This window comes from Entelurus aequoreus, linkage group LG26 (genome assembly GCF_033978785.1).
Source record: "Entelurus aequoreus isolate RoL-2023_Sb linkage group LG26, RoL_Eaeq_v1.1, whole genome shotgun sequence".
NCBI classification, from domain to species: domain Eukaryota; kingdom Metazoa; phylum Chordata; class Actinopteri; order Syngnathiformes; family Syngnathidae; genus Entelurus; species Entelurus aequoreus.
Window position 1 is genome coordinate 19,632,157 of NC_084756.1, and position 14,575 is coordinate 19,646,731.

At 39.5% G+C, this 14,575-nt stretch overlaps 1 protein-coding gene across 2 annotated transcripts in view; it reads right to left on the bottom strand.

Moving 5' to 3' along the window:
• Nucleotides 1–14,575, bottom strand: part of vgll4b (vestigial-like family member 4b) — a 72,754-nt gene that overhangs the window by 57,694 nt on the left and 485 nt on the right. The window contains exon 2 of one of the 2 annotated variants that reach the window (XM_062038328.1): nt 3,763–3,836. In XM_062038328.1, coding sequence (XP_061894312.1) covers nt 3,763–3,826 — 64 coding nt within the window. In that variant the 5' untranslated portion in view covers nt 3,827–3,836. Of the gene's footprint in view, nt 1–3,762; nt 3,840–14,575 lie in introns of both variants that reach the window. The other variant, XM_062038327.1, reaches the window with a different exon arrangement.

Consider the following 14,575-nt stretch of genomic DNA (forward strand, 5'->3'; position numbering starts at 1 on the left):
CTGATTTTATACCCAATCATGGCTCCCACCTATTACCAATTAGCCTGTTAACCCGTGGGATGTTCCAGATAAGTGTTTGATGAGCGTTCCTCAACTTTCTCAGTTTTTTTTGCCACATGTGCCAGCTTTTTTGATATATGTTGCAGGCATCAAATTCCAAATGAGCTAATATTTGCAAAAAATAACAACGTTTTCCAGTTTGAACGTTTAATATCTTGTCTTTGCAGTCTATTCAATTGAATATAGGATGAAAACGATTTGCACATCCTTGTATTCTGTTTTTATTTATGATTTACACAACGTGCCAACTTCACTGGTTTTGGGGTTTGTAATATCATGGGGTGAATCCTTATACATTTATATTCATTTATTACTTACTTTTACAAGCGGCCCTCTCGGGGCAGCCATAACTGTGATGTGGCCCTCATTGAGAACGAGTTTGCCACCCTTGGTTTAGAAGAAACGTTCCAAGGAGGATGCTTGACTAGAGCTCGCCTACTTCCTATACCCCAATATTGTGGTGGTGGCAGGTCGACTGCATTGTTACGAAACAAAGGGGCAGAGCACAGCGCACAACTTAACGTGACATCAGCGCCGGGCAGCAAAACAAAAGCACAGCAGGGAGGCGGGGGAGGATGAGGAGGAGGTGGTGTACCGTGCAAGTGCAAGGAGCAGTTTTTTTTAGGACAAAGCATGATGGGATACCAGCTGCTGACAGGCCTGACAAGCAGCTCCTGCACATTCCCAGGCTGCCAATACTCAAAAGTCAGCAATTTAGTCAAAACATTCCAAGTTGATCATTTGTTGGGACCGTCTTAAAGGTCCTCCATTATGCAAAATGTATTATTTAATGGTGTTCTATCAGTAATATGTTTTACTAGAGCCTGTTTAAGAGAAACATGAGAAAAAATATATCATGTAGCCATTGGCGTCCCTAGGTCTATTTTAGGGGGGCTGAAGCCCCCGTAAAATTTTCTTAAACCCCCCTGAATCATTTATTGCCATTTTATTCCTTTTTTTTTTACAAAAAATTGCAGAAAAATACGACATAAATATGCAGGAATATGAGTTTAAATAATAATATAACCTTTCATTATTCACTGTGATTATAAATCATTTGAAGAGCTTTTGTCAGCGCTTATTATCCAATCCAATCCGTTCCATCAGTAACGCCCGCATTACAATACTGAAGGTGCAGTCCACGTTTTTACTGTTACCTTAGCAAGGTCGAGCCAGACCGCAGTCGCAAGTCCTGCAGTGTTTACGGAAGTAAACTCGAAGTAAACATGCCTCAATTTTAGTTGTCTCAGTAATTGTTGCAATTTAAAGGGTTCCGTGCAATCAAAGTCAACATTTTCTGACCCGCGGAGAAGATTATGAAAAAAGATGTCTCCTGCAGTTTTGGGGACATTTGCCTCAAAGTCTGCTCTGAAGAGCGTGTTGGCAATCAGTGGTGGAACATTGATTAATGTGAGTTCCGAAAACGTTATTTTCGCCTGTTTCTGCTAATTTGTCAACTATTTATTTTGTTTCCATCTATTTTGATGAATAATATACATCAATAATATATATCATAAGCGTCATCATTATTTGCCGTTATGCAACTGGAGCTCACACTGAAGTCACATCATAACACTATCTGATTGATTTGTAATATAAAACTCATAATAATAATGTATATAATATTGCTGACAAAAAAATAACTTCCATACCGTATGATAAGCAAATCACACTACTACATTTTCGCAGTATAGGTGTGCTACTTAAAATTAGTTCATATAGTTTAATAGCCTTAGTGTTATTTTAGAGTAACTCATAGTGAGTTTTTCCTTGCCCGTATGTGGGCTCTGTACCGAGGATGTCGTTGTGGCTTGTACAGCCCTTTGAGACACTTGTGATTTAGGGCTATATAAATAAACATTGATTGATTGATAGTCAAAAAGGTGGAGTTCTATCTGTGTTTTTTATCTTCACTTTTATCGTTTTCACCATAAATGGCAGGTTATTGTGATAGTCCATATGACCCATCCGTACTTGCCAGGGCCTTGAATTTGACACGTGATCTAAATTCCTTAAATGACCTTTGCAGTAACAATGTTGCTTTTCAACCATGTTGATTTCTTCAGTATTTGCTGTGTAATTCTAATACAGTAACAACAAGTTGTAAGCAAAAAAATCGTGCAAATACTGCAAAAATTCTGATTCAAAGAGGTTGTGCACAGACAACATATTTTTGGGTGGACATCCAGCCTCTGTTTTCCAGGCAAGAAAGCTTATTTCAACTAGAACCTCCTCTGTTTTCAGGTCAACTCTGTAGTTCTGTGCAAGTTTGTATACACTGCTGTCATCTGTGCAACATTTCCCTGTTTCCACTTTCAACCATTTAGATGTATTCATCCATCCATCCATTTTCTACCGCTTGAACCTTTTGGTATCTCAGCTGCATTTGTTGTTGTGTAATTCTAATCGCGCACAAGCATTAAGGGAGCCTCCTGGGGCTAAGCCCCCCCTGTTCTTCAAACTAAGTGTCGCCCCAGCATGTAGCTTACTTGTTGCTCCACTTTTAAGAAAAGAAGCATTTTGAAGTTCCGGGTCTTCATGACATTCCTCATGGACATGATACTGTCACTAACCCGCCCCCAGCTGCATGAGCCAGCATTGTGTGTGCCCCCACTACTTCATGGAGGACAGCTTTGTTTGTTTGAAAAGAAGAAACAGGCTTTGCGACACAAGTGCCTACAAACCATCAGATAGCAACAGACGTGAGGGGTGTAAGTCTGATCAATTTGTTTTCCTACAACAAAGAGGTGAACTAGCATGGTTTTGCATTTAAGATGTGTGTCAGAATAATTGCATCTCCACTGCAAAAAGTGAAATCTAAGTAAGATGAAATATCTCAAATAAGGGTGATATCTTCTTATTTTCTGTCTGAAAAGATAATTCTTCTCACTAAGCAGATTTTATGTTAGTGTTTTACTTGTTTTAAGTGTTTTGGTCCTAAATGATCTCAGTAAAATATTACAGCACCCGGCTGCCGTTCTTCCAGGGCTTATCCAAAACAGTCACTCAACTGCTATATTGCCGTCTGAGATGTGTTGTATCCGAAATAGCTGTAATCGCACAGGATGTGTTGTATCCCAAATAGCTGCAATTGCGCGTTACGATACCGCTTGTTATAAAGCTGGCTGTTGCGCGTTCTTTCTGACGTCACTTACTGTGCGGAGCGCGGCCTTTCTGGCGTCACTTCTTCTGCGGACTCAGTTTGTAAACGATCGATGAGTCCATACAAAGCTACAAGTTGGAGATTCAAGAAATACACGGCGCACTTACCCGTGTAAAACATTATCCAAGGAGGGGAACCTTAAACGATGGTTTAGTGTGGCTGACACGGGGCTTAGGCTAAATAATTATATATCTAAGGAGTTATGCGGCTTAATGTAGACAGGGCCTCAGCCTACTGTGGCGAAACCTGCTGATTACTTCCTAATCTCGGAAGGAATTCTATTTTGAAGAGTTCACAAGAATCTCACAAATTGCAAGTAAAAGACAATTCCTACGATCACCAATGCAAAGGGGACACCACATTAAACACAGTGGATCTGTGGTGCTGCCGTACAAAGCAAACTACTGCGTTACGTTAGACAGCCGAGCCGAGGTTCACAGCTCAGCAAAAACATTTGCCTTATTAATACGTAATACTACACCCATTGCATGAAATATATTTTTACATCCAGCATATCAAAGACTATGAAAAAGACTTACTCTCTTCTTCGTTTGCATGAACAAATGACGCTGCTCTTGACAGAACATCCAGTGGCGTCTCCATGCTGGGATGCCTGCTGGGACAGAGAGGAGGCCGCTGTTGATTGCATAACACCACTCATTGTTTTTAGGCTAAGTGTCTAGAACAGACCTACAAATGAATCTATGTGTGCTAAGGAACTGTCTCGGCAACTGTCACTGACAAAGCTTAACCGATTGTTACTATAACAATCTACAAGGTTAATGTAGGTTGCTTCTCTTTCTTCCCCTCCATTTTTCTGCATTCTTTCGTATATCAAGTTATCATTACGTATATGTATTGTTGCATTTGAACAATTGTATTGTTGATAATAAAGGTAAAGTATTGGTATTGTTCATTATCAATAGCGCTATTTCTATTGGTATTTGTATTGCTCCATTTGTAGTGTAATAATGCTCATTGTAAATTCTGTATTATTGTTTATTTCCGCTAACTGTTTATTTGCTATCACTTTTACCATCATATTTGTACATGACGTATTTGCTGTTGTTGCTCTATTGTTGTTGTTGTTGTTGTTGTGTTTGCTGTTGTTGTTTTTGTCTCTCTGTCTAATCCCCCTCTTGTCCCCACAATTTCCCCCTCTGTCTTCTTTTTTTTCTCTTTCTATTCCCTCCTGCTCCGGCCCGGCTGCACCAAATGATAATATAAATACATTTAATAAAATCAAATACAAATAAGGCAACAAGAGAAATATCTTACACTTCTCTTTTGTAAAGTAAATCTGAACAGCCGATATGGGCATCTACATCAACTATATGATTTGCCTGAGAAGCTGGACAGGACAAAAAATAAATAAAATAAAATAAAATAAAATGAAATAAAATAAAATACAATTAAAAAAAAAAAAGGAACTGTCTCGGCAGCCCACACTGGCCTGGAATTAGATGATCTTTTTAAAGTTGGGATGAGTTGCCTCGACATTTAAGGCATGTTTTGTAGTTTTGAATTGATTTCAATGCAAGGGCAGCATCGGTCTACATTAACAAACAAGGTTGCATATATGGTTGGGTTTAGAGCATCGATAGGAAACATTCAGATTTTCCCGGAATCATCCACATTTTTACACGTCGATTCCTATTGTTGATGCTCAGTCCACCGACCCGAAAAAATAGATGCCACAGAGACGGAGCCGCTCTCCGAAGTCAATAATCCTCCATTGTGGCAGATAAATTGCATTTTTTACAAGTAACATGATCACCGGAAGACAGTAGAATGAGGCTTAACATGTTGCACACAGTGGAAGCTCAAGTGACAAGCGAATAGCGAGCTGAAAACAACATAATAAAAAAGTGCTCAGTAAAGTTTAAAAGGTGTGAAAGGGTAACAAAAAGTAAGCAGCGGTTTACTGGAAATAAACATACAATAAATTAACGGACAAACCAATCAATAAATTGGTATTGTAGATACAAAAGGTAGTACGAATAAAAGAGTGATTAAATCAATATATTTGCTTTCCCAACATCTTTTTTTTTGTAGTTTTTGATGTTTACAAACTCTGGAAATAATTCCCTAAATACAGGAGGAATTTGAGGGCACACACCACAAGATTTAATTGAGTAATAGATAGTACTTTTTGCTTTTGTTTAGGTTGTGAATTATTGACTTTGTTTTGAAAGAGGAAAATGAGAAAAGAAAGAAGAAAATTAGGAGCTAGTTTAAATGTTGTGTTGATATTGGTACACTGTCAGTAGCATTTACCAGTAGAATTTACCATAAATAAACCATTTACAGTTAATGCATGGGATTGGTATTGGCTCATTTCATTCATGATTGATCGGTATCGGAATTGGCAGCATAAAATCTTGATCGGAATATCTCTAATACACAAACAAAAGGATATTTGTAAATGTTGTTTTACTTTTTTAAATGGAGGTTTTCAAACAAAAGTAAAACTTTTGTGCAAGTCTACATTTGTGGGAAGAAAAATTAATTCAGTAAATTCCTGTCTCTTAAAGGGGTATTTTGCCTATCATTCACAATCCTTATGTGAGACAACAAAACATGTTTTTCTTTTTATATGCAATGTAATTCATAAATAAACGCTAGCAAAAGTCAGCTAACAATGCAGGTAATGGGAATCGTTCTATTCCGCCAAAAAAGGCGCTAAAAAACCCCCACCAAAAACCTCCATCAATGTTTTCTATACACACAGTAAGTGTAATGTATTAACAGGCACACTCATAGTAACATGTAATATTTACACATTTTGGTCATTTTACGCACACGGCAGCGCATCACAACGTTCGCCATTTCCTTCAACAACTACTACTAATCATGGCAGACTTCATAAGAGCCAATAATGACTACTTTGGGACAAATTATGATCCAGAGTCTTATTTTTTTGAGCCTGAATTCAAGGAGGATGATCTATAAGTTTTATTAGCAGAGTGATAAGCAGACCCAGCAAGTAGCAGTATTGCAAAGCGGTGAACAAGAAATGCATACTACAAAAATAATAAAACAATCACTTCATGTACAATGTCTGATCTTACTGGGATGCCGACCGATAGGATCTTCATATCTTCCCGTTTAGATGAAGAATTAATCATAATCCTCACTCAAACAAGCAATTTTTTTTGTGTTTTTCTTGCCTTGTTTGGGTCTAAGTTAAATGTTAAAGTTGACCAACTTCTCGGTTTATGGCCACAACCTTTTACTACAAAAGTGAGAGGAATTATTTGGAATATAAAACATGACTTTTACCATCTCAAATTCAAATGCGATACAGCAGCTCACCGACTCAATATGTCGATAGCTGCATAAGCTAGTTAGCTAACTGTGCAGCGCTGCTAAAAGTAGTTTCTCTGCATTAACGCTTACACTAACAATATTGCTAATACTTGGTTAATAATCAGGTCACGAGATGTAAATGGAGTATTGTTGGCGGTTTTTGGAAATTTTTGAAGGGCTCTGTGAGCGCAAAAGATTACACCCGCTAGCTGCATTGTTAGCCACCTCGTACTACGAATTAGTATGTTTAAAAAAAAAATTAACCTATGTGTTCTAGTCTTACATAGGGATTGTGAATGATAGCAAAATCTAGAAAATGTGCAGTTCCCCTTAAAGAATCAGAATTCAACAATCTTTGGGAATCAGAATCCAAACGAGGAACCGGAATCGGAACAGGAAACGTCCAAATTTAAACTATATTTGTTTGGGATATTGATATTTGTGTAGAAGACACGAGGTGGGTACCCAGAAGTAGGTTGATGGAATGAAAGTTTAAAAAATTCTTAAACACTTAGACGTAAAAATCGGTTGCTCTATACTACTGTGAAAAATTACTTTGTTTTTAAAGACATATGTCCAAACTGCCCCTGGAAATATTGCATGCACTGTTCTGTGAACCTGCAGCTGTTCTGTTCATACATGTGTTTTGAGGATTTGTGTAACCCAAATACTGCTTTAACACATTGTCTTTGAACCGCCACAAATAAGTTTGGCGATACCTGTTTGCAGATATTTAAGTATTTATTGTTATTTTTACAAACTATCATACGGTATATAATAATTAGAGGTTCAACGTTTTTTTTGATCACATTTGAATCACGATTTTTTTAGTAATTTTCAAAAGTCAATTTTTTTTTTTTTTTACGAATTAATTTAAAAAAAAAAAATGTTTAGGCCATCTCTATGCTTACTTGGTGCACGTATGTGTCATATGTCAGCAACCAAAAGGAGGTTTTGTAACCTGTGAGCTGTATTGTTAAGGTGTTGTTATTATTATACCAAATAATACATTGCAGAAATCCGGTTGAATCGAGAATCGTGTTGAATCGAGTATCGATTATGAATCAAATCCTCAACCCAAGAATCGGAATCGAATGGCGAGGTGCCCGAAGATTCACACCAATAACAACTGAATATTTGTACATATATCAAAGTTTAAAACATATGAAATTTTATGTATTTTGTGTATTTCTGCCAAAATGGAAACAATGAAAACATTTAGTAAGAAAAATTAAGTATCCACATTATTCCCAGGCTTTCGCGGGCCACGTTAAATGACGTGTCGAGCCGGATCTGGCCCCCGGGCCTTGAATTTGACACCTGTGCTCTAGATCATGAGTGTCAAACTCATTTTAGCTCAGGGGCAGCATTGTGTGGGCCGGACTGGTAAAATCATGGTAGTAAAACTTCAAAATAAAGACAACTTCAGATTGTTTTCTTTGTCTTACTTTGGCTGAAAATAGAACAAGCACATTCTGAAAATGTGCAAATTACAATTAATACGCTTGTTAAACCACTTCAAGTCAGTCGAAAATTCTGAGGAAAAATGTGTGCAGTTTTAAAAACACCATGAAGAACACAATGAACTTAGACTTTGTCTCAGTGTTTTTACAAAATTTAAGAACTTCCTGTTTAGGATTCTCATGTTGGAAGTTCATCATTAAAAACGTTTGGAAAAGTTTCCTCAACCCGCCGCATTGGTGACATCCGCCACTGCCACAACACATTCCTTTATCATCATTCAAATATTACAATTATAATATAAACAAAACAATTATCAAAATGACACCATAGCCAAAATCAAGCAACATAACTACAAACATAAACAATGTCAACATTGTAGATTTAAGCTTAAAATAACATAGAACAATTACAACAAATGTAGAAACAAACATTTTTACAATGGAGTTCAGGGTGCGCATTGTGCATTCAACCAATTGTAAGCGCTGCATGGGACTTTAACTAAAAAGATGATGGTCACGTTGACCTTACCGTTTCGTTAATGTATCCGTCGAGTGGATCGTTTACAATGAAAGAAAGTATTATGCGTCGATTCTGCTGCCACCTACAACAGGAGCCGCTGATTGCTTGCACCTGCCCTGATTGGAGTAGCGGCAGCCAATCCAGAGAGCTCTCAAAGTTAGCTGACATGTCATCTTTAAACAAGTGTGATGTGGGTTACACTTGAATTGCTATTGTGACATCCGGTGGACACATTTAGAACGGCAGTTTCTTTCATAAAAAAATGCAGCTCATTTTTATATTTAGCAAACTGATCTTGCGGGCCGGATTAAATCTGTATACAGGGCAGTACGTTTCTGTCAATTTCAAAAAAGCACAGCGACCCATGAGCATTTTTTAAAAAGTATTGAAGATGGAAAAAGATGGGGGGAAACATATTGTTTTTGTTTTTTGTTTGAGGACAAACATGACACAAACCTTCTCAATTGTTAGAAAGCCCACTGTTTAATATGTTTATTTTGAGTATTTGGTGAACATTGTTTTGTCCTACTAATTTTGGCGGTTCTTTAACTCACCAAAGTATGGACTGTGACGCAACAGTTTGTTTACATGTAAAATTTTCCACTCCTTCTTTGTCTCATTTTGTCCACCAAAAGATTCATGCTGAGCGTGAATTCACAATGCTTGCCAAAGATTGTAATAAATCTATTAAAAGAAGACAGCCTGCCGTTTCCTTTAACTTGGACACACACATCTATACCTTTGGCCATTAAAAGTCAGTAATTTCCAGGAGTTATTTCACCTTCTGATTTACTAATGGTTTCTAATGTTGTAAAAATGTGTGGAATAAATATTAAATTTCTGTCAATGAAGATTTGCCTGCGAGACAGTCATTTTGATAGTAGCCTATTATAGCTAATATAGACACTTAAGCCTTCATTATAACACTTATATATAATTATTTAATTTTTTTGCGGCTCCAGACAGATTCGTTTTTTGTATTTTTGGTCCAATATGGCTCTTTCAACGTTTTGGGTTGCCGACCCCTGGTATAGACAAACAACCAGCCATGCATTTTAGGTTAACAAGGTTTAAACCATTTTAGTTTTTTTGTTTGTTTCCTGGAATGTAAAAATTTTTTTTTTTAAATTTAATAAAAATAAACATTATTTTACCTTAATTGCTATAATTATTTTGTTCGATGAAAACGTCAATCCTTGATGCGCATGCGTGCGCGTACTCAGTAGCGTTGGATAGCAAATGTTTACGGCAGGGGTGTCAAACTCGTTTTCATTGAGGGCCACATCGCAGTTATGGTTGCCCTCAGAGGGCCGCTTTTAACAATGAGTAATATTGACAGTATAGCTCGGTTGGTAGAGCGGCCGTGCCAGCAACTTGAGGGTTGCAAGTTCGATCCCCACTTCCGCCATCCTAGTCACTGCCGTTGTGTCCTTGGGCAAGACACTTTACCCACCTGCTACCAGTGCCACCCACACTAGTTTAAATGTAACTTAGGTATTGGGTTTCACAATGTAAAGCGGTTTGAGTCACTTGAGAAAAAGCACTATATAAATGTAATTCACTTCACTTCACTAATATATGATAATACATGTATACGTTAGGTCAGGAAAAAACACAGAGGCTATTTCATCCCTACAAGCCTGTTTCGCGGGTTTCCCTGCTCTTCATGGGATTCATGCATGTATACATACATATATATAATACATTAACAATATATTTTTTACATAAGCTGCAAAAAAAAACTATTTATATTTTACTTTAAAAACTGGCAGCTCAGTCACCAGAATCTTACAGTAAAAGCAGTGTTTTTTTTTACAGCATATAACAAAATTGAATAAATGGAATGGAATGGAAAAACAATACCACCGATTTTAGAGGTAAAATTCAAGCAAGAGCTGCCAGTTGTTTTTTTAAACCGTAAAATCTTGTAGTTTTAATGATTTTTTTGGGTGTGTATTTTAATGTTTTAGTGTCTTACTGTATATGGAAAAAAACAGTACCAAAGTTGACTTTACTGCAAAAAAAACACAGTCGGCGGAATTCAACCGTAAAATCTATTGTCAATTTTACAGTCTACAATTTCATTGATAATTTGATTTGAAATCATAAGTCAGGCAAAGTACAGTATTTAACTTTATTTTAAAAAAACATTATTTTTGGAATACATGATAATATATTGATTTTGATAATATTACATTTTAAAAGATTGCATGCAGTACATGATTTTTAATGTCAGAAGGGAAAGAACAAATATATTTAGTAAGAAAACATTAAGCATTTTATTAATGCATATTATTCCCAGGCTTTCGCAGGCCACATAAAATAATGTGGCGGGCCAGATTTGGCCCCCGGGCCTTGAGTTTTTGACACCTGTGGTTTACGGGGAGAACATTTTTCCAGAAGACCTCCTGCTCCTCTGCCTTGTATTCGTAACATATTTTCACATGTCCTCCAATTCGGAGCTTCAAGTCTTGCAAAGCTATCTGAGTAATTTGTGGCTACAAAGAAATGACTCCATTCTCACAATACAAAGGTCCTGAGTTCAATCCCGGGCTCGGGATCTTTCTGTGTGGAGTTTGCATGTTCTCCCCGTGACTGTGTGTGGTCCCTCCGGGTAGTCTGGCTTCCTCCCACCTCCAAAGACCTGGGGATAGGTTGATTGGCAACACTAAATTGGCCCTGGTGTGTGAATGTGAGTGTGAATGTTGTCTATCTGTGTTGGACCTGCGATAAGGTGGCGACTTGTCCAGGGTGTACCCCGCCTTCCGCCCGAGTGCAGCTGAGATAGGCTCCAGCACCCCCCGTGGCCCCGAAAGGGACAAAGTGTATGGATGGATCGATGGAGGACCCCTGGTATAGACAAACAACCAGCCATGCATTTTAGGGGCGGCATAGCTCGGTTGGTAGAGTGGCCGTGCCAGCAACTTGAGGGTTCCAGATTCGATTCTCGCTTCCGCCATCCTAGTCACTGCCGTTGTGTCCTTGGGCAAGACACTTTACCCACCTGCTTCCAGTGCCACCCACACTGGTTTAAATGTAACTTAGATACTGGGTTTCACTATGTAAAGCGCTTTGTGTCACTAGATAAAAGCGCTATATAAATATAATTCACTTCACTTAGGTTAACAAGGTTTATACCTTAATTGCTATAATTTTCCAAGGCTGCCCTTTGTCACCGATTGTGTTCATAACTTATGGACAGAATTTCTAGGCGCAGTCAGGGCGTTAAGGGGATCCGGTTTGGTGGCTGCAGGATTAGGTCTCTGCTTTTTGCAGATGATGTGGTCTTGATGGCTTCATCTGGCCAGGATCTTCAGCTCTCACTGGATCGGTTCGCAGCCGAGTGTGAATGGGACTGGGATGAGAATCAGCACCTCCAAGTCCGAGTCCATGGTTCTCGCCCGGGAAAGGGTGGAGTGCCATCTCCAAGTTGGGGAGGAGATCTTGCCCCGAGTGGAGGAGTTCAAGTACCTAGGAGTCTTGCTCACGTGTGGGGGAAGAGTGGATCGTGAGATCGACAGGCGGATCGGTGCGGCGTCTTCAGTAATGCGGACGCTGTATCGATCCATTGTGGTGAAGAAGGAGCTGAGTTGGAAGGCAAAGCTCTCAATTTACCGGTCGATCTGCGTTCCCATCCTCACCTATGGTCATGAGCTTTGGGTTATGACCGACAGGACAAGATCATGGGTACAAGGCTAGGATCCTGATGAGAGTGCGGAAATATGACCACATCACACCAATTCTCAAATCCCTTCACTGGCTTCCTGTTCCACTCAGGATTGAATACAAAGTCTCCCTACTAACCCACCAGTGCCTCCATGGAAATGCCCCCCTCTACTTCAAAGAACTACTCACCCCCAAATCCTCCACTCGACACCTCCGCTCCGGACATGCTAACCTCCTCCAACCTCCAAGGACAAAGCTACGAACAATGGGAGACCGGGCTTTCTGCTCCGCCGCTCCCAGTCTGTGGAACGATCTCCCTGACCACCTGAGGGTACCACAGACTGTGGATGCTTTTAAAAAAGGCTTAAAAACCCTTCTTTAAAAAAAAAACAAAAAAACATTTTTTTAGATATATGCATACTAGTTCTAGCTATTTGGCTGTTCTAGTTTTAATTTTTTTAAATTTTTTATTATCTTTTTATTTTAATTTTTTTAATACACTGTAAATGGTAAATGGGTTGTACTTGTATAGCGCTTTTCTACCTTTTTAAGGAACTCAAAGCGCTTTGACACTATTTCCACATTCACCCATTCACACACACACATTCACTCACTAGTTAGCTGCCATGCAAGGCGCTAACTAGGACCCATCAGGAGCATGGGTGAAGTGTCTTGCTCAAGGACACAACGAACGTGACTAGGATGGTAGAAGGTGGGGATTGAACCAGTAACCCTCAGATTGCTGGCACGGCCACTCTCCCAACTTCGCCACGCTCTCCCCCACTGTAGCACTTTGAGGTTGTTTACTCAATGTAAAGTGCTTTTTACAAATAAAATCTATTATTATTATTATTATTATTATTACAAGCGGCCGAAATGAGTTTCCTTCGCCGGGTGGCGGGTCTCTCCCTTAGAGATAGGGCGAGAAGCTCTGTCATCCGGGAGGAGCTCAGAGTAAAGCCGCTGCTCCTCCACCCGGGCACGTCCGACCGGCAGGAGGCCACGGGGAGGACCCAGGATACGTTGGGAAGACTATGTCTCCCGGCTGGCCTGGGAACGCCTCGGGATCCCCCGGGAGGAGCTGGACGAAGTGGCTGGGAAGTCTGGGCTTCCCTGCTTAGGCTGCTGCCCCCGCGACCCGACCTCGGATAAGCGGAAGAAAATGGATGGATGGATGGGGAAAAAAAAAGAGACTGAGTAAAAAACACGCCGATGTCTTTCTTTGGGCAGTTAATTTGTGCTGGCAAGCAGACTAATGTAGTTTGTTACACAGGGATGGTACACGAAAACTGATGTCTGTGTCAACATTATGAAGGAAGTCTGGGCTTCTCTGCTTAGGCTGCTGCCCCCGCGACCCGACCTCGGATAAGCGGAAGAAAATGGATGGATGGATGGATGGGGAAAATAAACAAAGACTGAGTAAAAAACACGCCGATGTCTTTCTTTGGGCAGTGAATTTGTGCTGGCAAGCAGACTAATGTAGTTTGCCTACAAGATACCTACCTCTTCTCGCTGGCCTTTGACCTGAGCTGAGTCCGCCCACGAGGCCTCCATTTCTAGTCCCCCCCACCCCCCCCCCCACCCCTTCGCTTTAGTTTTATTTTTCAATTTGTCACACTTTTATTATTATTTTGCAAATTTTTACTTTTTATTCGACCCCTTTTACCGTATTGCTTTTGAACTATCTTGTACAGCTCATTCATTGTTTATGTTCTTTGTTTGTTTTTTGTTTTGTTTTGTATTTTGCTCTATGCTTTTTTAACCCGTAAAGCACTTTGGTTCAATTTAAAAGTTGTTGTAAACGTGCTATATAAATAAAGTTGACTTGACTTTGTTACACAGGTATGGTATATGAAAACTGATGCAAAATTGGTGTCAATATTTTTGAGGGAAGTCTGGGCTTCTCTGCTTAGGCTGCTGCCCCCGCGACCCGACCTCGGACAAGCGGAAGAAAATGGATGGGTGGATGGATGCGAAAATTGTGTTCGATGAAAACTTTAATTGTTGATGCGCATGCGCGCGCATGCTCAGTAGCATTGGATAGCAAAATGTTTACTGGTAGAACATTTTCCTCTGTCTTGCATTCGTAACATCTTTTCACGTCTTGCAAAGCTACGTGAGGAATTTGTGGATACAAAAAAAAATGACTCCATTCTCCTCGCTATGCATTCTTAACATATTTGTCTCCTCATGTTTCCAGGGATCGCACGAAGAAAGGGAAACCACTCCAACTATCCCAAAAACACAAACGACAACAACGTGGTGAGCGCGAACTTTGCTGGAGACTGAAAATGAAAAGAACACAATAACAAGTGCGTCCACTATTTAAGACTGCCTACTTGTTTTTATCCCACGGATAAAATTGCTAAAATTCTATAAAAAGGCGGAAACGCC